This window comes from Drosophila albomicans, chromosome 2R (assembly GCF_009650485.2).
Source record: "Drosophila albomicans strain 15112-1751.03 chromosome 2R, ASM965048v2, whole genome shotgun sequence".
Taxonomy (NCBI): Eukaryota; Metazoa; Arthropoda; class Insecta; order Diptera; family Drosophilidae; genus Drosophila; species Drosophila albomicans.
The window spans coordinates 21801829-21826745 of record NC_047631.2 but is presented as its reverse complement, the minus strand read 5'-3'; the positions used below and the strand labels follow the sequence as shown (position 1 = coordinate 21826745).

Genomic DNA, 24917 nt, shown 5'->3' with positions numbered 1-24917 from the left:
TAGCCAACCAGTTTTCTCAGCTCCTCAGATTTTAAGATGTCTTCATAAAACTTTCGGTACAGTTGCCTTCCGGCTATTGGAATATTTTCTATGGTTCAAAGTCGGTCAGTCAGAAAATAGAGTTTATCTATGCGAAGCATTTTTTTTCTTGTTTTTGTTGTTATTTTTCTCGAAAGTTTTTAGGGTATTTGGTAAACGGCACTTGGAAGATAGTAAAAAATATCTCGTAGTTTATAGCATTTGCTGCTCGCCATTTGCTTTGCATTTTTACGACTCAAATTTGTCGTCTATTTGTTGCTGTTTGCCTGCCTGAAGTTTAATTGAATAAGTTTTAAGCGGATTTTACTGCATCAGGCTGCTGGCAGCTGAAGTTGGCATCTAGCAGCTGTTGCTCCTGCTGCTCCTGCCGCTGTAGCACATGGCGTATGTGTGATGTTTAATTGAAATATGCAAACGGCGGCTATGTCCAACGATTTTTGAATAACAAATGCGGCAGCATTTTGCGGGGCAAACACACACAGAGGTGTTGCAATTTGATTGCATCTGTAAGCGAGATTTGCATTCATAATGCGAATCTCATAAAAGGGTTATGAGACTGAGAACCGGGGAGCTTAGCATAATTTAAGCAGCAGCAATCGGATTACGGTATACACTAAATAAATATTTAACTTTGCCTTAAATTAGGTGGCATTGTGTTATCTCTACTATTTACATAAAGTGTCACCCAGCGTCACAGTGCTAAAAGCGCATATTATTTGATATCGTTTTAACATTCTCTTTTCTGTTTAATCTACTCTATAAATACACTCACACACATGGCAATTGAAATTTGGTATGCAAATGCCTATGGTTATAGCATAGTATGCGACATATGCAGATGAAGTTGGAGAAAGAGAGAGAGAGAGAGAGAGAGAAAACTTTTTCTTACATTTTAAGCATATTCATCGAGTAAATACTTTATGTTATATTAAATTGTTGAGGGGAAAAATGCTGAGAAAGTTTTTAATGAATTCCACACATTTGAGATTCTCTGTTTGAAATATTTTGCACTTTATTTGTATGTGAAGCTTCTCAATGGAGTGACCATTTCCTGTGCACTTTACTGTCGCATCGCATCAAGCAGATCCTGATAATTGCAGTGTGAGCAATGCCAATTGCAATGATGTTCACAGGAAGATGGCCATTTCCATTTCCTGCCAGTTTGTGGCAGCACTTGGATGGGTGCCTTCTTCTTTTTTTCGTCGTTTTTTTTTCGTTCATTTTTAGTGAACATAAAAAATCAAGCAACGTTTGCCTTTGTGCGTTGCCTACCTTTGGGCGTTGCACGTGCCGCTAGCGCCCTCAAGTACACCTACACATACACAAAGTGGAAGAGAGAGAGAGAGAGAGAGAGAGAGTGAGCGAGTGAGTTGTACGCACGTCGAAATGTAATTTCATGGCACACAAGTTTTTAATTAAATTTCATGGCAGACGATGCAGCCGAGGCAGAAGCAGCCTTTTAACATGCAATCAACAAACCACTCTGGCATGCATATAGGGCAGTTATACAAGTGCATATACACATAGCACATATATATATATATATATAGTGACTACTATAAGTTTATGTATGTGTACATATAGAGTAGTATGACTACAACTATATATATACATACAAATGGCACACAAAACTGCAGCCTTAATGCGTTTTTCAAGTGGCAGCCAAGCATCAGGAGCAGCTACAAACACGAGCAGCAGCAACGGAAGCAGCTGGCAAGGCGGCCATTTTGCAGTCAGGCAACGATCCACATCCGCAACCGGACAAGCCAATGGCTTCAGCTACCTCGCTGTCTCTCCATCTCCCTCTCTCGCTCTCACTCTCTGCATCTCTCTTCAGTTTCTCTTAGCGCACTCCAACGGCAATCATCGTCACATAATTTTATTAAGCTCTTAGCCAGACAGCGTCCATAAACCGAACAGGTCCTCAGTTTGTTGCCAGCGTCTGTCTGTTTGCGGTTCGTTGCCTGTTGCAACATGTTGTTTAATAACATTGAAGTGGTCCGAACCACTTAGGCGCAATGCTTGTAACGTTACAAAATATTTTATAGATATTCTGCATACACGTAGCCTTAATGATCAAAGCATATGCTGACTTCATATTATTTTACCTTCAATGTAACATATGTATTTCAAATTAAATCAAGAATATTCACGTCAATTACAATTTCTAGTTGTTATGCTGATTTCAATTTCTACAGCTGCTGCTTCAATATTTTTCGTATTTTTACTTAAAAGTATCAAATTATTTTACTTTCAATTTAATATTTGTTTGCCAAATTAAATCAAGCTTATTACAATTTCAATTTCTAGTTTGTATTGGAACCCTAATGACCAAATACTTTCAGTACATACTACGATTTATTAAGATACATATTATTTTACTTTCAATTCCACATTTGTTTACCAAATTAAATCAAGAATATTCAATTCAATTACAAATTTCTAGTTGTTATCTCTATTAAATCTGAATGCCCATGAGATGTTGTGCTTATTCAATTATTTTACGTATTTATTGTATTTTATTTTCAAAATATCATATATCATTGTTGGAAGAGTATTTGCTACGTCTGATTTTCTTGGTTTAATTATGCACTTGGGCGAATGGCAGTTGACTTTCAAGCTTACTACCGGTCAGCCAAATTGCATTTAAAGCAGTCACCAGATCATCTCATTGCCCTGGGGGTGTTAAACAACATAGCAGTAAATTTGGTGAGGGATGAAGGGAAAAGGAGAAGAGAAGAGAAGAGGAACAGAGGAGGTTCCATCTCTGATATTTATTTCATTAGCCAACGTTGTTGTTGCTTGTGTATTTGCTGGCAAATCAAACAAAAATGCCTGTCAAGCTGCTTGCCAAAGACACTTTGACTTTGTTTATGGTAAACAGACAAGCGATGTGGCCTCGGGGTCTGCTATGTATTGGCGTGGGCGTGGCATGCATACACATACACACACAGGCATACACATGTACGCACACATATTGCTAATGCAATTCGCTGCTGGCCTTGTGTTTGCAGCGCTGTTGTTGTCGTTGCTCAACGTTGTTGGCTGTAGTTCTTAGACAGACGACAGCCACTGTCTATATCGTCTCTCTGTCCCGATGTCTGTCTGCGGCGAACAATCACACACACACACACTCATACAGAGAGAGCAACACACATACGTGCATGGCCTGGCATGGCTGAGTTTAGCGGGCGGACGAAGTGCGGCTGCTGAGGCGCAACAAGTTATGCAGCCGCAATTAGTTGGCTCGTCCCTCCGCAAAATTTCTTGGCACTAATGCCAAAACCAAGCCACACACGCGACGACAACGACAACAACAACTACAACAATGACAAGAACAACAACAGGAGGAACGTCGTAGCAATGCTTGAAATCAGCGACGCTGTCGGCAGATTTGTGTGTACGCTGCGGCATACACGGCGTATGCGTTATGCAATTTCATGGAGGCCACAGGCAAACACATGCGAATTGAATACATATAGATATGTAGATGTTGAGTGGCAATAGGCCACCTGCTTTCAGCTAATTTGGGGAATGTATTTGAATTGAATGCTTCGCATATTTAATATAATTGCAGCTACATCCATGAACAGCAAATTAATTGAATATGGCTTGAACTTGGCTTGCAATGATTTGAATAAAGTATTTTAAATGAAACCAAATTCTGGGCATACTAATAATCTTTTAAATATACTTCGATTATATATTTTATTATATCCCACACATTTCAAATAAAATATGATACAAATCTCTGTCTACTCTCGTCGTCAAATATTTATAATCATTAGAGACGACCTTTGAAAGTGCCCACATTATTGTGTGTGACTAAATTTGATTGCATTCATTATGCAAATTTTAAGTGTGGATGTCACTTTATATAAGTAATCATACATATGTATGTATGTAGTGAGGGAATTCTTCTCATTTTTTGTAGTTAAATTTTTGTTTATGTGTCCGGCAAATTTATGTGGCAATTAACAACACTCTCAGGGCACACACTCGACCCAAAATATTCATTAAAATTTTCCATTGTTTGCCAACAGATTTTTGTGGCTTATCGCAAGTGCAATGTGTCTTCAGTTTTCTGTGTAAAGTCTCTTGTGTAAATTTAGAAATTTATAGTTATTTAAAAATTCAAAGACAGACGGACGCATACGCATACGTACACACATGCAAGTGACTGGGCAAGCGTGTGTGTGTGTGTGTGTGTGCATTGTGTGGCACTTTTGTAGCCAAATATGAATAAATTATCGAGCCATTGTTTGCTGCTTGAAACGTAACCAAATTGCCAGTGCCCAGCTAGTAGAGAGAAGTTTGTGCCAAGACTCCGGCCATAAGCAACACGGATGTATGTATACATATATGCACCAGTCGTCGAAGTAATGGAACTGGGGAAGTGGAAGTGGAACCAGGAATAGGGCTTTGTCTTAACACCCCCTCGCAACTCAACAGCATCCACAACGCTAGTTGAATGTGCCAAATGTACCTCCGCCCAACCCTTACAGATGCTGTTGACATGGCTTTTGTCATTTTCTGGTTACGGGCAAGCGAACAAAGCCAAAACTCGAAAGGAAGCATTCGCCCAAGGGTGGAAGGGCGACACAGACGGAGACAGAGAGAGAGAGAGCGAGAGACAGCTACATGTGAACATGGGACGTGAGCAAACTTTGACTACTGTTGGCGCCGTGTTGTTTATGGTGTATCAAATTTAAAGCAAAGATAGTGATAAATAGAAACACAGAGAAGGGAGAGAATGATAGAAGGAGAGAGAGGGTGAGAAATGGTAGAAAGTCAGATGAAATATTTCCACTTTTGCTGTATAATTGAATTGTACATTTAATACAGCAAAAGCCGCACAAACATTTTTCCATCAATTATAATTTGTATTTATTCCACAAAAAATGACACAAAATCCCATTTAAGCAAAAATGTTTCAATTGTTTGCAATTACAAAATAATCAAGAGGCTTTAATTATTTAGAAACTTATACGATTAGAGTTAGGTTTGCATATATTTTGATTAATTACAGCAAAGCACTCAACTCTCAAATGTGCTTTGTAGTGCAAATTTATTTATTTATTATTATTTCAATTTATATTCTCTCTTTTATTAATCGTGCACACGTTTTGTGAATCAATTATGACGATGGCCAGTGAGAATTATGTGGAACAACTTGAAGTACAACTAAAGCCCAAAACTTCGGCACTTGAATTGGGACCAACACTCGTGCCGTTTTGGCAGTAGCCGTAGTAGTAGCTCTACAAAAGTTGTCGAAAACAAATGCAGCATTTCAATTAAGTAACTTGGCAGGCAACTCGGAAGATTGAACGCTCCATCGGGATGCGGTAGGGAAAGTTTCGCTTCAGAAAAATGCTTCAAATGGATGAGTGTGCGGAGTACCGAGATCGACATCGACATCAACATTCGTTCTATGGCCCCAAGTTGCTCCAACAAAGTTGAGTAACAGCAGCGGCGGCAGCTCAGCAGCGACAGCTAACCAAATGGCCTGGCATTGCTCATACGCCCCCCGTGCCGAGGGCGAGCAAAGTACACAGTGCCCAGGGCCCGTGGCGAGGCCAAAAGGTGGCGCATGAAAGTGCTCAAGTAAAATGGGCAAATCGTTAACGTTGAGCCAACTTCCACTCACTGTACGGATTTTACGAGTACGACTATGTCTTGCTCTTCCTCTTGCCAAACCAAAGCTGACTGAAATGGTTGACTGACTGAAGACTTGACTGTTCCGGGTCGAGTCTAGTCAACAGTCGACAGCCGTCCGGGTGATCGCATCGTATGGCATTTCGCATTTCGGTTTCAATGTCAATTGACACTTTTCCAGCTGCACTCACACAACGGTCAAATCGGGCGACTGCTGCCACACAATGGTAAGGGGGGCGCCCCTTTGTGAACGACTCGAGTCGAGACCGTGCCACGTTTGTTTTATGGCCCAGTGGCAGCTGCTTATTGCTTTCGTTTTGCTTCAATGTGGCAACGTGCACGGTTACCACTTTGTTTGCAACACCAACTTTTAGCGTTTCTCGCTTGTTGCAGGCACTGCAAATTGAAATTGTTGCAACTTTGCTGGATTTATGCTGTTGTCACTCCCATCAGAGCAGCACATAGCAACAACTCTCTACCTCCACAGTAAAAGAGCTAAAGGTGGTTGGGAGCGCTGCTGCTTGCACTTCCGCTAATTAATTGGCATAGGAAATTAATATCAACTTAAATGTATTTAGCCTTGATTAATGAATAATTGATGGACAGCTGCACTGAATGACGACCTGACGGACGGCCAGTTGACTGACTGACACACCAAAAGACCGAAAGACAGGCAGCCTCCCAGCCAGTTTGTGGCATGGTGGCAGCAAAACAAGGAGTGGCAGCTGCGGTGGCTCATAAGCAAACTTCAACTCACCTCGGCAAATGGGCAAAAAGTTGACATTTTTAGCTTCATTAATCATTTAAGCGGGTCGCACAGGTTGACACGACAAAAACACCGCATGGACCAGAGGATAAAGGCACAAAGGCGGGGAGGGGGCGGCGGGTAGCGGGCAGCGGACGGTGGTGCGAAAGGCCAAGAAGTGGCAGGCGGCACCAAACATCCGTGGGCAGGCTGTTATTAATTACACAAATGGAATGAAACTCCAACAAGCTGGGTAAATATGCAAGTCAATATCCAAGCAAAAATAAATACAAATAATCGTACAAAAAATGGATATTGCATTAATAACTCCATGGAATATAAAAGAATACAATTCAACTCGTTCAAATTGCAATGTGAACAAAGAGCTATTTAATTGATTTTTACACGTCATGCTTTTCATTTTCCAATCATTTTATTTTCTTGTGAAAGATTTTCATTTGACTATATATTAATTCGGATTACACGAATTTAAAGATAAACTGGTGTCATAGTGAATGTCAAAACAGATCTGCATTTAAATGAAGTCAACTAATTTTAAAATGTTATCATAGTTTTGCAAATTTAAGTAAAAAGAAAATATCAAATTTTTGACTATTTAAAATAAACCATTTACTGTGCAACCGCATCACAGAAAATTTATATCATTTAGATTTATCCTGCGCTGCCTTGAGAAATTCCTCTTTTACGGCCTGCCGTTTTACCTTTCCGTTAGGATTCTTAGCCAAGTTTGGGACGATCTGAACTCCTGCATGCAGCTGCTTATAGTTCTCGCTGATGTTTTCCGCAACAAAGTCCAACACTTGATTGGCTGTTAATTGACAACCTGCTTTAGTTACAACCGAAGCAGCTGCTGCATCGCCGTCGATCTCATTCCAAATGCCAAAGACACAAACTTCAGCCACTTCCGGCATTTGAGCTATGACTTCCTCGATCTCACGTGGATAATACATTTTCGTTCTAAACTTAAGGAAATCCCTTTTACGACCCACAATATAAAGATAGTTATCATCATCAAAGTATCCCAGATCACCCGTGTGAATCCATCCTTCGGAGTCCTGAATCTCTCTCGTTGCTGGAATACTATCATAGTATCCTCCCCAATGTTGTCCAAGATGACAGTGGATTTCTCCCCGTTCGTTGGGTCCTAAAGCTTCACCACTTTCGCTTACAATACGCATTTGAACCTTAGATTGAAGTGTTCCCACCGATGCCAGTTTTGATTGAGGTCCAAAATTCCAGGTAACCACGCTGCCCATTTCTGTCACACCATAGCCTTGATGAAGAATTCCCTCAAATTGCAAATATAATTGCATCTTTTTCAATGTCTCAGATAGGCATCGATCTCCCCCGAACAAGATATACCGTAGAGTACGTAGCTGCTTTGCATTGATCTCCGGACTATGTGCTAACGTAGAAATGTAAGAAGAAGGCACCAAAGTCCAAGTGATTTTATATTCCTCACATATTGTCAAGAAAGAAGCAACACTAAAAACTTCTTTGGAAATAACTCGTAGAGTTCCATACACTCCCGCTGAAGTCAAAACCAACAAACCAGACACCCAGTCTAGTGAACTTGGCGAATATTGAATGTCACTTTCACTTAGATAGCTGCAAAATTAAATAACTTTAATGATTTAATTCGGTCTCATTAATGAAGGTTTTACCTGTAAAATTCAAATATCTTTCGACTGTTCGAAAAGGTAACTGCCTTTGGGGTGCCAGTTGTTCCAGAGGAACAGAGTATAGCCAATGTTCGATCTATGCCATTTTTAAATCTTTCGGGTTTGTAATCCGATGGCAATGGCATTTGAAATATATCAAGGATGTTTGTAACACCTTCAACAATTCCGTCGATGATTACAATCTTCGTTTCCAATTGCTTATTTTCACTATTCATCTTATCAGCCACATACTTCAATTTATTGAAGATTTCGGCACAACAAAAAATGATTCTCGGCATTGTTATATTTAGCAAATGGCAAATTGTGTTGTCAATCGTGTCAGGATGAACTGTATGAAATGGAGTTCCATTGAACATGCAACCATAAGCCAACGAAGCAACATGAGTTGTATTCTTTGCGAGAATGGCCACAATATCGGTTTCTTCAATGAATCCTTCTTGACGCAAATATGCACCTACTTTAGACGCATTTTGCAATAATTGGGAGCGAGTCAGAGTCGTTTTCTCGCTATGAGAAATCTGAAAGATTCTTTCGGGATCCTTTTGCAATTGTTCAAAAATAATCTCACCAATTGTTAGATCATTGCTGAAGGAACTTGGTTCACTGGCTCCTGACCATATTTTGAGCTCCGGATTGTAGCTGGTTGACAGGCGTCTAGTTAGGTCTAACATTTTTTTGTTACTGATATCTCTTTTGGTGTTCGGAAAGTTTTTTGAGCTTTTTTCATAATCTTATCAAAAAAAATTTCCACAAACCAACAACAAATTTGTTACAATTTCATAATAGCTTTGACCGATAAGTCTTTAAAAAAGAAATTATTTCTTGAGCTGAGAGAATAGAATTAAAGTTTATCAGCTGGCAGCACAACTGTGAGTACAAAGATTTTTATACGCGCTGGTCATAATCTAAAAGTATACTATAAATTTATGCATACTGGAGATGTATAAGAGCTAGGGCTTCGACAACACTTGTTATTTTTCCTCGATTCAAATTTTTGCAAACCCGCTTTCGCCTCATTAATCAAACAAAATCAAATACCAAGAGAAATTTTGAAGCTGGTGCTAGTACTTATAAAACACATAACAAAATTTTTTATGATTCCTGAAAATTTGCGTTGAAGCTTTATGAAATCGTCAATCCGTAATAATTACATACAGTGAACAAAACACAACAAAGGAAAATATTGAAACCGCGGGTATTCCAAATAAGCTTCACCATTAACTGAGCATCAAAATTACGCGAGAATTATATCACTCAGATTTGTCCTGTTGCTTTGAGAAATTCCTCTTTTACAGTGTGCCGTTTAACTTTGCCGTTAAGATTCTTAGCTAAATTTGAAACGATCTGAACTCCTGCATGCAGCTGCTTATAGTCTTCACTGATGTTTTCCGCAACAAACTCCAACACTTGATTGGCTGTTAACTGACATCCTGCTTTAGCTACCACAGAAGCAGCTGCTGCATCGCCGTCGATCTCATTCCAAATGCCAAAGACACAAACTTCAGCCACTTCCGGCATTCGAGCTATGACTTCCTCGATCTCAAGTGGATAATACATTTTCATTGAAAACCTAAGGAAATCCTTTTTACGACCAGCAATATAGAGATAGTTATCATTATCAAAGTAGCCCAAATCACCCGTGTGAATCCATCCTTCGGAGTCCTGAATCTCTCTCGTTTCTGGAATATTATCATAGTATCCTCCCCAATGTTGTCCAAGATGACAGTGGAGCTCTCCTTGTTCGTTGGGTCCCAAAACTTCACCACTTTCGCTTACAATACGCATACGAATATTAGGTTGGATTAGACCCGCCGATGTCAATTTTGATTTAGGTCCTAAATTACAGGTGGCTCCGCAGCCCATCTCTGTCAGCCCATAGACTTGATGAAGAATTCCCTCAAATTGCAGATGCGATTGCATCTTTTCCAATGTCTCAGCTAGGGATCGATCTCCCCCGAACAAGATATACCGTATTGTACGTAATTGCTTGGCATTAATCTCAGGGCTACTTATTAGCTTTGAAATATAAGGGGAAGACACCAAAGTCCAAGTGATTTTATATTCCTCACATAATGCCAAAAAAGAAGTGACACTAAAAGCTTCTTTGGAAATAATTCGTAATGTTCTATACACTCCTGTCGTAATCAAAACCAATAAACCAGTTACCCAGTCTAGTGAACTTGGCGAATATTGAATATCACTTTCACCGAGATATCTGCAAAATAAAATAATGCTAATTATTCAATTTGCTGTCATAAATTAAGCTTTTACCTGTAAAATTCAAATATCTTTCGACTGTTTGAAATGGTAACTGCCTTTGGGGTGCCAGTTGTGCCAGAGGAGCAGAGTATAGCCAACGTTCGATCTATGCCATTTTTAAACGTTTCGGGTTTGTAATCCGATTGCAATTGTATTTGAAATATATCAAGGATGTTTGTAACGCCTTCAACAATCCCGTCGATGATTATAATCTTCGTTTCGAATTGCTTGATTTCACTATTCATCTTATCAGTCACATATTTCAATTTATTGTAACTTTCGGCACCACAAAAAATGATTCTCGGCTTTGTTATATTTAGCAAATGGCAAATTGTGGTCTCAATAGTGTCAGGATGCACTGTATGAAATGGAGTTCCATTGAACATGCAGCCATAGGCCAACGATGCGACATGTGTTGTATTCTTTGCAAGTATGGCCACAATATCAGTTTCTTCGATGAATCCTTCTTGGCGCAAATATGCACCGACTTTAGATGCATTTTGCAATAATTGGGAGCGAGTAAGAGAAGTTTTCTCGCTATGAGAAATTTGACAGATTCTCTCGGGTTCCTTTTGCAATTGTTCAAATATAATCTCACCAATTGTTAGATCATTGCTGTAGGAACTTGGTTCACTGGCTCCTGACCAGATTTTGAGCTCCGGATTGTAGCTGGTTGATAGGCGTCTAGTTAGGTCTAACATTATTTCGTTACTGAATCTCTTTTGATTAGTAGCACCGAATTATTTTTTGTGGTATCTATGTACTCTTGCTTATCAAACTGATATGGTACCATTTAAAGTTATATAACAACTTAGATTAGTTCTTAAATACAGATGTTATTGCTCGAGTTGATATCATATCATAGAAATGAAATTAAGAAATCTACTTTCGATTGTGCTCTACTGAGAAATAACCGCTACTATCTACAGTTAAATGGCCAATAGACAAGGACTGCGCTGGTATTACTGATAGCTTGCACCTACTTTAGACGCATTTTGCAATTGTTCAAATATAATCTCACCAATTGTTAGATCATTGCTGTAGGAACTTGGTTCACTGGCTCCTGCCCAGATTTTGAGCTCCGTATTGTACGATGTTGTCAGGCGTTTACTTAGGTGCAACATTATTTTGTTACTGATCTCTCTTTTAGTATCTGGGTTGCATGAAAGTTCTTTGAGCTTTCTTCAGACTCTTATCAAATAAAAATTTGCAACAAACAAACAACAAATTTGCAACAATGTTATAATAGCTTTGACCGATAAGTGTCTGAAAAAGAAATTTGTATTGCTCGAGTTGATAGCATAAAAGCAAAGTTTATCAGCTGGCAGCACGACTGTGAGTATAAAGATTTTTATATACGCTGTCCATAGTGCAAAAGTGAACTATAAATTTGTGCATACTGGAGGTACATAAGAGATAGGGCTTCGACAACACTTGTTAGTAGTACATATATAACACATAACAACATTTTTATGATTCCTGAAAATTTGTGTTGAAGATTTATTCAAATCATCAGTTTGTAAGAATTACATATAGTGAAAAAACACAAAAAAAAAAAAATTACGCGTGAGTTATATCACTCAAATTTGTCGTGTTGCCTTGAGAAATTCCTCTTTTACGGCCTGCCGATTTACCTTGCCGTTAAGATTCTTAGCCAAATTCGGGACAATCTGAACTCCTGCATGCAGCTGCTTATAGTTCTCGCTGATGTTTCCCGCAACAAACTCCAACACTTGGTTGGCTGTTAATTGACATCCTGCTTTAGTTACCACCGAAGCGGCTGCTGCATCGCCGTCGATCTCATTCCAAATGCCAAAGACACAAACTTCAGCCACTTCCGGCATTCGAGCTATGACTTCCTCGATCTCACGTGGATAATAGATTTTCGACATAAACTTGAGAAAATCGTTTTTGCGACCCACAATATAGAGATAGTTATCATCATCGAAGTAACCCACATCGCCCGTGTAAACCCATCCATCGGAGTCCTGAATCTCTCTCGTTGCTGCAATATTGTCATAGTATCCTCCCCAATGTTGTCCAAGATGACAGTGGAGTTCTCCATATTCGTTGGGTCCTAAGGCTTCACCACTTTCGCTTACAATACGCATACGAATATTAGGCTGGATTAGACCCACCGATGTCAATTTTGATTTAGGTCCCAAATTACAGGTGGATCCGCAACCCAACTCTGTCATTCCATAGAGTTGATGGAGAATTCCTTCATATTGCAAATACGCTTGCAACTTTTCTAAAGTCTCGATTAGGGATCGATCTCCCCCGAATAAGATATACCGTAGAGTACGTAACTGCTTGGCATTAACCTCCGGACTATTTGCTATCATTGTAATGTGAAGAGCAGACATCAGAGTCCAAGTGATTTTATATTCCTCACATAACGTCAAAAAAGAAGTAACACCAAAAGCTTCTTTGGTAATAACTCGTAAAGTTCCGTACACTGCCGCCGAAGTTAAAACCATGATACCAGACACCCAGTCTAATGAACTTGGCGAATATTGAATATCATTTTCACTTAGATATCTGCAAAAAATCTAAGTGATAATTATTCAATTTGCTGCCATTAACGCATCTTTTACCTATAAAATTCAAATATCTTTCGACTGTTGGAAATGGTAACTGCCTTTGGCATGCCAGTTGTACCGGAGGAGTTGATTATGGCTAACATCCGATCAATGCCATTTTTAAACCTTTCGGGTTTGTAATCCGGTTGCAATTGGTTTTTGAATATATCAAGGATATTTGTAACACCTTCCACAATTCCATCGATGATTACCATCTTCGTTTCGAATTGCTTGATTTCATTATTCATCTTATCAGCCACATGTTTTAATTTATCATAGTCTTGGGCACCACAGAAAATTATTCGCGGCTTTGTTATATTAAAAGAGTGACATATTATGGACTCAATAACGTCAGGATGAACTCCATGAAATGGCGTTCCATTGAACATGCAGCCAAAGGCCAAGGATGCCACATGCGTTGTATTCCTGGCAAGTATGGCTACCATGTCGGTTTCTTCGATGAATCCTTCTTGTCGCAAATATGCACCTACTTTTGACGCATTTTCTAATAATTGGGAGCGAGTAAGAGTCGTTTTCTCGCTATGCGAAATTTGACAGATTCTTTCGGGATCCTTTTGCAATTGTTCAAATATAATCTCACCAATTGTTAGATCATTGCTGTAGGAACTTGGTTCACTGGCTCCTGACCAGATTTTGGGCTCCGCATTGTAGGATGTTGTCAGGCGTTTACTTAGGTCCAACATTATTTTGTTACTGATCTCTCTTTTGGTGTCTGGCTTGCATGAAAGTTTTTTGAGCTTTCTTCATACTCTTATCAAATAAAAAATTTGCCACAAGCAACGAAAAAATTTGCAACAATTTCATAATAGCTTTGACCGATAAGTGTTTTTTATTGCTCGAGTTGATAGCATAGAAGCAAAGTTTATCAGCTGGCAGCACAACTTTGAGTATAAAGATTTTTATATGCACTGCCCATAGTGCAAAAGTGTACTATAACTTTGTGCATGCTGGAGATTTATAAGTGATAGGGTTTCGACATCACTTGTTATTTTTCCACGTTTCAAATTTTTGCAATCCCGATTTTGCCTCATTAATCGAAAAAAATTAAATACCAAGAGAAATTTTGAAGCTGATCGTAGTACTAATAAAACACATGACAACATTTTTTATGATTCCTGAAAATTTGCTTTGAAGCTTTATGAAATCGTCAATACGTAATAATTACATGCAGTGAAAAAAAACACAACAAAGGAAAATATTGAAACCGTGGGTATTCCAAGTAAGCTTCACCATTAACTGAGCATCAAAATTACACGAGAATTATATCACTCAAATTTGTCCTGTTGCCTTGAGAAATTCCTCTTTTACGGCCTGCCGATTTACCTTGCCGTTAAGATTCTTAGCCAAATTCGGGACGATCTGAACTCCTGCATGCAGCTGCTTATAGTCTTCACTGATGTTTTCCGCAACAAAGTCCAACACTTGATTGGCTGTTAATTGACAACCTGCTTTAGCTGCAACTGAAGCGGCTGCTGCATCACCGTCGATCTCATTCCAAATGCCAAAGACACAAACTTCAGAGACTTCCGGCATTTGAGCTATGACTTCCTCGATCTCACGTGGATAATACATTTCCATCGCAAATCTAAGGAAATCGCTTTTTCGACCCACAATATAAAGGTAGTTATCATCATCAAAGTAACCCAAATCTCCCGTTCGAATCCATCCATCCGAGTCCTGTACCTCCGACCTGGCTAGTGCATTTCCGAAGTATCCTCCCCAATGTTGTCCAAGATGACAGTGGATTTCTCCCCGTTCGTTCGGTCCTAAAGCTTGACCACTTTCGCTTACAATACGCATGCGAATATTACGGTGGATTAGACCCACCGACAGAAAATGATTCGCGGCTTTCAACAGAAAATGATTCGCGGCTTGGTTGCAATAAGAGAATGGTAAATTATAGAATCACTGATGTCAGGATAAAGTGCATGAAATGGCGTTCCATTGAACATGCAGCCAAAGGCCAACGAAGCTTCATGCGTTGTATCCCTCCCAAATATGGCAACAATATCGTTTTCTTCAATGAATCCTTCTTGACGTAAAAATGCACCAACCTTAGACGCATTTTGCAATAATTGGGAGCGAGTAAGAGTCGTTTTCTCGCTATGAGAAATTTGACAGATTCTCTCAGGTTCCTTTTGCAATTGTCCAAATATAATCTCACCAATTGTTAGATCATTGCTGTAGGAACTAGGTTCACTGGCTCCTGACCAGATTTTGAGCTCTGGGTTGTAGCTGGACGTCTGGCGTGTACTTTTGTCCAACATTTTTTTGCAACTGCCGTGTTTCTTGTAGTGTCATTTATATACGAGAATAAAAAACATTCACTTAAGATACCTGTATCTTTAAGAGCTTTAGCACCTTCATAAATTATAAACTATCGATTTAATCTTCAGGCAACACCACCTTAAGATTTTAAAATTTATTCAACTCCTGCTTATCATGACTTTAACAGGAGGTCCGGTTTCTCGATGTGTGAGTCTGAAACTAGGTCTTTCTGATAAGTAATGACGACTTACCATGAATGCGAGATATGTTTGAGACAAAATAATCTTGAAAAAACTTTCTACGCTATCTTATTGCATTATATGATAAGATTAACAATTTATTACAATTTAAACTATAAGTTCTTAGAATTTTATTGCCCTAATTGCTTTGCATAGAAGTAATGTTGAATTGAATACAACACTTTAAATTTGAACATGTCATGCTGCGAGTTTATCGGCTAGCAGCATAATTTTCAGCTATTACAACAATCTCGATTATATTGTGTACAACAGAATGCACTTTTCCAGCTCCGTTAACAGAACGCCCAGCAAAGTAATGGCATTAGCCACCTCTATGTAAACCATGGCCACACAATTTTAGTCAATTATTTATTTTGCAGGCAGTGCGAGGAGAAGGAGATGAGAGGCAGGCGGGCAGGCGACCAGGACGAAGCTTATCTTGACAGCCATTAAATGGCCGCCAAGCGTTAGAATGTGTGATTTATCTACGGACAGTCCGCATATAAACACACATACACACACTTACACACAGCATGTGAATGCGGTATGTGAAAGTATATAGTACTTGTATACGTGTGTGTATGTAGGTGCGTGTGCATTTTTAGCACGCACTGTGGCAATTTCAGCCAAAAAGAGAAGCGTGGCCAGGTCGGTGGGACGTATGTACACATAAGCGACTGACTGCTTATCGCGCTTATCACGCGACGCTTTCGCTTTGCTGGTGTCATGTTGTATAGAATGTGTATAATTTTTATCGCATGATACTAGCCAGCTAGCTAACTGGCATTGCTTGGTTTAGTTTATTGACCCACAACTAGGTAAAGTAACAGGCTGGCAATTTGTTAGCGGCTTCGATGGGTTCATCCGGCGTAACAGCCATAAATTTTCGCCAATCTACCCGGTATATTTTTTTCGGCTTCTTTTCTGGCTGGGGGGTTGGGGGAAAGGGAAAGGAAGGGACAACATTTTCATGCGAGCTAATTTTGAGTTAAGGTTGCGTTTGAGACTCGCTTGGGTTCGCTTGGCAGCCTCTAAAAATAGAAAGCACACGCCCTCCGCCTATGACATGCGCCATGATAGATGATTTTGCTCTTTGGGGCTAATAATAGCTCTGGGAGAGCCTATAGACATGCTCCATCTCTCCATCTCTCCTGCTCCTGCTCTCCCCACGACTGGGGCCCGAAGCATCTCTGCTCCTTTTGCCCCTTTGTAGCATCACTTTCATTAAAAGTTGCGTCTGGGCGCGAACAATGTATTGACATTTCAATTAATTAACAGCCTGAAAGAGTTGGTCGATGCAAGCTTTGACCTTTGGCTGAATGATGTTTCAACGATGCCTGACAATTTACGAGAGGGGGCTGAAATATTTCTGCTAAACACACTTAAAGTAAAATATATTCATTTGAGTTTAATGAATCAATTTTAGTTAAGATTTATACTGATATCGCTGTAAGTTAAACAAATATAAATAAATATTTGATTGCTTTCGATGACTTCTCGAACGCACCTCGCTTTTGGGCGCTGCACTTTAACCTTTGCCTTCAAACAAAATCTCTATTGCCCCCCTGCCCACAACATCCCTGCAAGTTCACGGAACAGCCCGGAAAATGAGGCAATGTTTTCATTGTGAAGGCAAATTTGAAAATTTTATCAAATGGCTGCAAAAATAAATGTTAAAGTTAAGTCTCTGGCTGAGGTGGGCTTTATGCAAATCCTTACGCCACAAAATGTCAGACACACACACACTCACATACGCAGATAGACACACACACACACGAGTACTTGCACGAAACTCTCGCAAGAACGTCTAAACGGCGAAATGCTACTAAGCCCACTTACTTACAATTTAGCGAAAAACAAAAAAAATATAACGAAACCGAGAGAATAATAATAAAAAAAACAACAACAACAACATACTGCGAAAACGAGAGTGTAAAAAAATTTTGCATACATAAAACGAGAAGAGAAGCGTGCGAAGCAAAAAAAAAATGAATCCAGCTTTATGGCACGCATACAAGTACAGTTGCATACGCACACACAGACACAGACACACATACACGGAATACTTGACTTTATTCCATTGCTTGCAGCGCAAGTGCCTTAATAGTGTGCGTAAGCGAGCGCCTGTGTGTGTGTGTGTGTGTGTGTGTAGCTGTATGTGTGTGGACTACTTTCTCGCCGTTATACAAGCGGGCGGCACAAAATCCAATCAACATAACGAGCTACAAGCGCCGCTGAGCGGCATAAAATGCAAAAAAAAAAATTATGTATATGTACAGATATATGTTGTGGGTGTCTGTCTCTGTGTGTGAGTGTGTGTGTGTGTGTTGGTGTGGGTATGTGTCGAGATTGCACACACAGCATGCTCAGCACGCTCAACACGCTATTTGGCAGAGAACACTGCGCGAAATCAAGTTGCCGGGGTGACTGACGCCTTAAGCCAAGTAGAGCGCCATAAGCCCAAGACACCGAACCGGAAAAGGGTTAGACCAAGCAGAATGGAATGGAATTCCGTATTTCAGAAATCATTGCTCGTCGTCTGTCTGAAAGCCCTAAGCCATCGCCTACTCGCATAAAGTCCATTGCTCTTGGAATCGTTGTCATCTCCCGCATAACAAGCGGAAATGCTTTATTTAAATCAAGTCCGCATGGTTCAAATAATTATTATTTTAAACAGATCCCACACTTGAATTTTTTACTGAGAATCGAGCAAAAGTATGCTCTGAATTTCGTAGTTGAAAACTTCTCTTTGAACATAACAAAAATCGAGGTGATTTAACTAGTCTTAGCATATTTTTGCATTCGAATGCGATGTGAAACAAGAATAAACCATACTTTAGTATACTATATTTATATTAAATAAAAAATACACTAAAATTATTATTATAATACAGTTATAATTATTCTAAATGTGGTGAAACAAATTAGAAATACAATTGATCAAATTTCACATGCAAATCAATCATAATCCTTAAAAAAGTGAAGCATACTTTTAGGAATGTTTGAATTGCAAACGCAACAATTTTAATTATATTTAATGTTATGTAATTGCACACTGCTAAGCCAACCGCAGGCAAATAAATCACTCAATTAAAATAAAAAAAAATAAAACAATTTAATTTATAAATAATGTGGAAAATGGCAAACCAGCTGCGTGCCTCAAGCCCCCCAAAAAAATCCTCTGCGAAACTCAACTCTGCGTATATTTTCGCCCGGCTTCCCATTAATATTGTCCACAAGAGTCTTTTGTACAGGCGTTCATTCAACTTATAGCCAGCAAGTGCAACAACAACAACAACAAGCAGTGTGACAAGCGACATGCAAAATAAAAAAATACACAAACGCACATACACAAACAAACAAATGGCCTGAAACTGAAACTGAGACTTGGAGCTCTGGCCAAAAGGCCGAGAGGTAGACAAAAGTGTAGTAAAAATTGTGCACAGCTCAAAAGTGTGTCGACTTGGCAGCAGTAGCAGCAACAGCAACAACAAACAAATGAAATAAAAGTAAACCCATTTACACCACACAGCCAGAAGAAAGATGCGCCAACAAACTTGTGGGTGGCGTTGGGCGGCGCTCGATGCGCAATGCTCGACGACTGCTTGGCAAGCTGCAAATGTGGGGCATTTGGCAGTCGCAGACGCAGTTGCAGTTGCAATTGCAGTCGCATTGTTAACTTTCTTTGACAGCGGGCCAAAAATGGAGACCGCCCGTGGTTGCTCTCGGCATCGCTCTCTCTCGCTCTCTCTCTCTCGCTCTCTCTTGCTTTCTGTGTGTGTGTGTGAATGTGAGTTGTCATTGTAGCTGCGGCTGTTTCAGTATCAGCTGCAAAACAGTCAACAATGCTGACGTGGCCTGAACAGGCCGTTGGGCTGAGAGGATAGCAACTACCAAGTAGACAATGCTCAACACCAACAGCGGCCACAACAACAACAACAACAATACCAAAAGCAGCAATAGCAACGAGAGCAACAGCAACTTTGTTTATTTATGGCACGAAATTGCGGGCACAGCAGCAAATTAACACAGCACGAATCCTGGGCAGCCTGTTGCCATTCTCATTCCCATTCCCATATCGTTAAATTGATTATTTGGTTACACACACTCACACACTCACAGAGAATGAGAGAGAGAGAGACCCATATACACGGTTCCACACGACTCGGTCATGGCCATTAGCAACACCCAGAACACTCACGGACACAGGACACAATTGTTGTGTGTGCTTGGGCCACAGTGTCCAATGTCCTGTTGTCCTTCCAGCTGGCCGTTGCAACTGATATGCATAAAAGCCGCATTCAATGCTGGGCGTGGCAACCGCACGCACTTATCAGCATTCACAGCACGTTGCCGTCAACGACATCGACGTCAACAGCAACAGCAACACCAATAGCAACAACATCAAGCTACAGCAACAACGGCAGCAGCAGCAACGTCAGCGTTAGCGTTAACAGCAGCGTCGACGTCGCCCACTGAAGTGCACAAAAATGCTTATAAAGGATTAATTCGATTGCAATATTCACATTCGCATGGCCCTCGTTGTCGGCCTTTGCATCTGGCCAGTGTCATTTGCCGATATGTCGCTTCCCATTGCCAGTCATCAGCATTGTTTTAATTGTCCCAACCGTAATGATATTTTATGGCTTTTACGACCAATACAGTATTTTAATCCACCTTGCTATATAGTAGCTTTACATTTACCAATAAGTTCTTGACTTCTTAAATTATCACTGAAATATTTATCTCTCCTTTAACAGAAATCTAACCCAGACATTTGCTCGAATTTATTCGAAATCATACCTATCATTTCGTATTAACAATTTCACACCACAAACGAGCACTTTAAATGGCTTGAGTATTGAGTATCGGAGTTTAGTTTAATTTATGACACGAAACTGAGACAAACATCTACACTGATTGTTGTGCATTGCTTTGCTGTGGCATCTTTGCCACTGACATGTTAATTGCACTAATTTAATAATTACGAACTTTGCACAACAGATTCTCACACAAGATTTGTGTGTCGAATGGTGCAATTAAAACATGCTAATAATTATGTGCTAAATCGTAATATATCGTTTCATTGCAGATACTTAACTCACACCTGGAGAGACACTGAGAGTTGGAGTGTTGGAACTTTAGTTCCATCAACTAATTGAATAATTGGAACAGTTTGCGCCTCGCCATGGGCACCGGACACTACTTCTGGGCGATCTTCTATTTTACCAGCCTGTGTAGCGCCTCACTGTAAGTTCAATTCGATATCTTCCATCCACCTCTCTAACATCCTAGTACTAATAATACTACTACTACTTACAACAATAGTTGCAATAAAGTACTACTCGTATTGCCAGTTTTTGTATTATTTTGTCAACATACTTTAATTTACTTCACATGGCGCACTCGGTTGAATGCCGCTTCAAAAAGGCGATTTGCATACAATTGCCGTTCATTTTTGCTGGGGCGTTGAATGGTGTGCCACGCCCACCACATGAACATCCCCTCAACAAAAAAAAAAAAAAAAAAAACAGGCACATACGAATTACGTACTCTCGTATATTGAGTGTCTGTCGTATACATAATATTTCAAGTAGTGCTGTAGTCAGCTGTAGTTTTGCTTTTGCGTTTCTTGTTTTTCCAGCCACGCCTTCGTCTCTCCGTCTCTCTTTTCGTTTTTGCTTTTCCCCGTTTCAAGAGCGCCTCAGTTGAACATACTCGTAATCATTTCCATAACATGTTTTTATGCATTTTAACAGTTTCACTTCACAACATCATTAAAATGTAATTAATTTTCATGTAATTTTTGTCGGAGCATAAATTTTGGAATTATTTACGCTCAAGCCGAGGACAGAGCCAACAGCAATTGTGGCTTTGCCTGGGCTTCTGATATGTGCGACAGTGTATAATGAAGATCTCTTCAGAGTCCACACACCCAATTACACTTCCACCCAATTTGTATATAAAGCATAATTTTACGAAAATAAAAAAACAACACAAATCCGTAAAAAAATTCAAAATTTTTTAAACTTTTTTGAAATTCACACATCTAAATCTCTTGCTGTAAATGTATGCAAAAACTTTTCTTTTCTTATTGCAATTCTCGCTAAAAAACCAAAAAAAAAATAAATAAAAAGAAACACAAAAAAATAAAAAATACAAATTATATTAAATTTCAATCAGCAAAAAGCATTTTTTCCAAACTACTTCCAATATTATCTCGTACACAAAAACAAAAATACAAAACAAATAAAATAAAATGAAACTCCAAAATTAAAATTATACGTGCGTACCTATCCATATCCTGATTTCAGAGCAAATAATGCCAAAATAAATTTCCGAGAAAAGGAGAAAAAAGTCTTAGATCAAATTTTAGGTGCAGGCAAATACGATGCCAGAATTCGACCATCGGGAATAAATGGCACAGGTGAGCATGTCTTTTTGTTGTACATTTTATTAAAATACTATATTATAGTTAATTACAAATATACCATATATCTATCTATTTAACTACTAATATCCAACTTAAACTTGTTAACTTTGAACATTTATGATTTATGTTTGTATTTTTGTTTGCTGTTTGTTTGATTATTGATTTCATTGGACAAAATTATCAAAAAACAAAAACGAAATAAATATGCTATAACAACAATTGGTGATACACTCGAATACTTAATACTTATCTATCTTTCTATGTCTTCATCTAAGTATAATATAAAATTAATTTAACAAACAAGCCCGTTTAATTAGTTTAGGCAAAGAAGCGTCTAAATTGATTGCGTTGCTTAGCTAGTTAGTTAGATCAGCAAATAAGTTACATACTTGCAAAACTATGTTAACTCACAATTTAAACCCAAACTCTATGCCAGATGGTCCCGCCATAGTCAGAATCAATCTATTCGTACGCAGTATTATGACGATTAGTGATATTAAAATGGTAAGTCCCCCACAACAGAGTGAGCCTCCTTCAAAATAAATAAAAAAAAAAAACTATACACTCAAAAACCTGTTCTAATTCAAATAAAATTTTCAATTGCCTTGGCCTCAATATACTCAAAATTCGATAGACCCAAAGACCCGCCCCAAAGCCTGCTACTCGCTCGCTCTTATCATCTGAACAGCACCCCATATATAAGACATGCATAAGATATACACGATATTAACTTTATACCCCGGTTTTCCTCAACATGTTCTTGGTAGTGCTCAGTTACTTACATGCAACTTAACTTAACTATCTACTCAATGCTACTTACTATACTCATACATATACTACATAAGAGCAGTTCGAATATGCACTGCTGCATAAACTAAACAGTAACTCGAAAAAAAGAAACTAAGAATTTTAAACTGTTTGTTTGTTTGTTTTATGTGTTGAAGTTGAGTTTCAATCTATTTTTTCCTTTTAGTACTCCACTCCTCTACACCTCTCACTCTCTCTCTCTCTCTCTCTCTCTCTGGTTCTGTCTTTCCTTACGTTCTCTCTTTGAATCTATAACTATATTCCCCACATATCTAACTTTGTTGCTGTTGCGTTCCTTGCGTTTGTTTCGTGTTTCCTTTTTGCAAAGCAAAGCCACAATTGTGGCACATGTATTTGTATACTCTCGTGTATTATCTTTCAGTTTGGTTTTACGCAAATTTTAGAGACATTGTTCATTGCATTTGCCACAGTTTTTTTATTTTCGTTTTTTGCGTCTTCAGTTATCAGTTACTGAGAGAAAAAATGTTTCAACTTTCTCTATAGACAAAGCAGTCATACTATATATGCTTATACTCACATATATTCTCATATATATCAACTTTAGCGGTGTTCGTATTTTGAGTTTCATACATTTTATTTCGTTTTGGATTTGTAATAGATTATCTCTCTCACATACCATTTACTGACACTTGTGCAGCAGTAAGTGCAGAAAACCCTTAGAGGATTAAACAGATGTGCTAGCAAATCGATAAAACATCAATTTCAACCAAATTTCACGCATAAAACCTTCGTCTGCAGTTGAAGTAAAACTGTTGCCTAGTTTCAGGCGCAACTCACAAATCATTTCTGATTTGCTGGCAAACAGAGCCTGTCACTTACAATACACACACACAGACACACACACACACATACAGAGAAAGAGACAAAGACATATGTATTTGAGTATTAGTATATCGTAACAAAAATGATTGAATATGGATGGATACTCGAGCAGCAGCAGCCAATAAATCATTTGCTTTATTTAAAGAACACATTAACATGAGCGAACTGCAAAAAAAAACAGAATGTTCTACAATTGAATCTTCCGTATTACATTAATTTACAACATGGATTTTCCATTTAACAGCGGATGTATTGAACAATAATATGGCATTTAATGTGATTTATACCACCATTTGGCTAAAACACTTTGTGTTTCTCAATAACCATTTAAATGTTATTCTGAGTATGTTTTACTATTTTCAATTCTCTGTGTATCTCAATACCCAAGTACAACTGTGTATGTGTCAGTCGCTATTAGTGCCCCTGTCTGCCACCTCTTAGTCATAATATGATTTCCACTTTGATTACAATCAAGCATTGATTTCATTTACAATTAACTTTTTTCCTGTATTTCTCTCTGTCTCTGTCTGTGTGTCTGTGTGCGTGTGTGTGTGTGGTTGGCTATGGTTGGTATACGTTATTTCTGCCATGTTGACTTTACCCACAGCACTGAACATCATTAAAAATTCAGAAGTATCATCAATATATGTATGTAAATCGACCCACACCTGGGCCATGTGCAACTGGCCACAAAGTATAGTCAACTGCAAACATCAATAATTATAAAAGCAAAAGAAAAAAAAAACAAAAAAAAAAACAAAATAACAATAATGCAAAAAACAATAAAATGTCCATCAATTATCGCAAATAAACAGCATACTTGTATTATTTTCACACAACGTTTTTATATTATGCCCTATAATTTACATTAATATATTAAACACATTATTAACTCATATAATACACAACTACTAACTACTACTTACTACTACATAGTAAATACTATCAAAATTTTAACCTTAGATTACGTATACGTGTGTACATATTTATATAGTTTATGCTTGTAAACAAACTGTCGACGAGAAATCTTAGCTTAGCTCTGTAAGTTCTTCGAAATGGATGCGCACTTATTCTATGAGTAAGCAGGTCATAGAAATAAAATAAAACTTTATTACAGCCAAAAAAAAAAAGAGCATAAAACATAAGGCGAAATGGGAGGCCACGTTTTGCAGTGTGTTGTGTGTTGTGTCCACAAGTAGCCGGATACGACTATCTTCTGGGTAGCATTTGGTCATTTTAAGTATTTTATATGCTAAGTTTTAGTGTGAATTGGGATGAAGATGAAGATGAAGATGCTGACGCCGTAGCCAGTCCATTTGTTTG

General features: G+C 38.7%; 5 protein-coding genes across 16 annotated transcripts in view; 1 reads left to right on the top strand and 4 right to left on the bottom strand.

Moving 5' to 3' along the window:
• The window catches only part of LOC117576405 (glutamate-gated chloride channel), a 47169-nt gene that overhangs the window by 8041 nt on the left and 14211 nt on the right, over positions 1 to 24917 (top strand). For 7 of the 11 annotated variants that reach the window (XM_034261128.2, XM_034261130.2, XM_034261123.2 and 4 more), the window contains exons 2-4: positions 20604 to 20761; positions 21826 to 21938; positions 22381 to 22448. In XM_034261128.2, the coding sequence (XP_034117019.1) occupies positions 20700 to 20761; positions 21826 to 21938; positions 22381 to 22448 (243 nt within the window). In that variant the 5' untranslated portion in view covers positions 20604 to 20699. The remainder of the gene's footprint in view (positions 1 to 20603; positions 20762 to 21825; positions 21939 to 22380; positions 22449 to 24917) is intronic. The other 4 variants (XM_034261129.2, XM_034261127.2, XM_034261125.2 and 1 more) reach the window with 1 other exon arrangement.
• On the bottom strand, positions 6924 to 10430 carry LOC117574362 (luciferin 4-monooxygenase-like). Its single transcript, XM_034258195.2, has 2 exons — positions 10414 to 10430; positions 6924 to 8068 (listed from the first exon to the last, which is right to left on the bottom strand). Exon 2 carries the CDS (start codon positions 7771 to 7773, stop codon positions 7102 to 7104), a length of 672 nt encoding a protein of 223 aa, XP_034114086.2. The 5' UTR covers positions 7774 to 8068; positions 10414 to 10430; the 3' UTR covers positions 6924 to 7101.
• On the bottom strand, positions 9308 to 10205 carry LOC117573620 (3-[(3aS,4S,7aS)-7a-methyl-1,5-dioxo-octahydro-1H-inden-4-yl]propanoyl:CoA ligase-like). Of its 2 annotated transcripts, none has more exons than XM_052007524.1 (2): positions 9780 to 10205; positions 9308 to 9723 (listed from the first exon to the last, which is right to left on the bottom strand). In XM_052007524.1, the coding sequence occupies exons 1-2, from the start codon at positions 9834 to 9836 to the stop codon at positions 9397 to 9399; spliced, it is 384 nt and encodes a 127-aa protein (XP_051863484.1). In that variant the 5' UTR covers positions 9837 to 10205; the 3' UTR covers positions 9308 to 9396. The 2 variants fall into 2 exon arrangements, with proteins under 2 accessions (XP_051863484.1, XP_051863485.1); XM_052007525.1 differs by having other exon boundaries at positions 9308 to 9712; positions 9780 to 9883.
• Positions 11982 to 13687, bottom strand: LOC117573612 (probable 4-coumarate--CoA ligase 1). Its single transcript, XM_052006884.1, has 2 exons — positions 12999 to 13687; positions 11982 to 12942 (listed from the first exon to the last, which is right to left on the bottom strand). Exons 1-2 carry the CDS (start codon positions 13685 to 13687, stop codon positions 11982 to 11984), a joined length of 1650 nt encoding a protein of 549 aa, XP_051862844.1.
• On the bottom strand, positions 14274 to 15271 carry LOC117573611 (luciferin 4-monooxygenase-like). The gene is made up of 2 exons (XM_034256909.1): positions 15169 to 15271; positions 14274 to 14875 (listed from the first exon to the last, which is right to left on the bottom strand). Exons 1-2 carry the CDS (start codon positions 15269 to 15271, stop codon positions 14274 to 14276), a joined length of 705 nt encoding a protein of 234 aa, XP_034112800.1.

Excerpts from the sequence above, each read along its gene's own strand:
- LOC117574362 (XM_034258195.2), bottom strand. The coding sequence starts at position 7,773 with ATGCAATTATATTTGCAATTTGAGGGAATTCTTCATCAAGGCTATGGT.
- LOC117573620 (XM_052007524.1), bottom strand. The coding sequence starts at position 9,836 with ATGATAATATTCCAGAAACGAGAGAGATTCAGGACTCCGAAGGATGGA. Across the intron at positions 9,724-9,779 it reads CGAAGGATGGATTCACACGG|GATTTCCTTAGGTTTTCAAT; the intron begins GTGATTTGGGCT and ends GGTCGTAAAAAG.
- LOC117573612 (XM_052006884.1), bottom strand. The coding sequence starts at position 13,687 with ATGTTGGACCTAAGTAAACGCCTGACAACATCCTACAATGCGGAGCCC. Across the intron at positions 12,943-12,998 it reads AAGATATTTGAATTTTATAG|ATATCTAAGTGAAAATGATA; the intron begins GTAAAAGATGCG and ends GATTTTTTGCAG.
- LOC117573611 (XM_034256909.1), bottom strand. The coding sequence starts at position 15,271 with ATGTTGGACAAAAGTACACGCCAGACGTCCAGCTACAACCCAGAGCTC. Across the intron at positions 14,876-15,168 it reads CAGCAATGATCTAACAATTG|CCGCGAATCATTTTCTGTTG; the intron begins GTGAGATTATAT and ends ATTGCAACCAAG.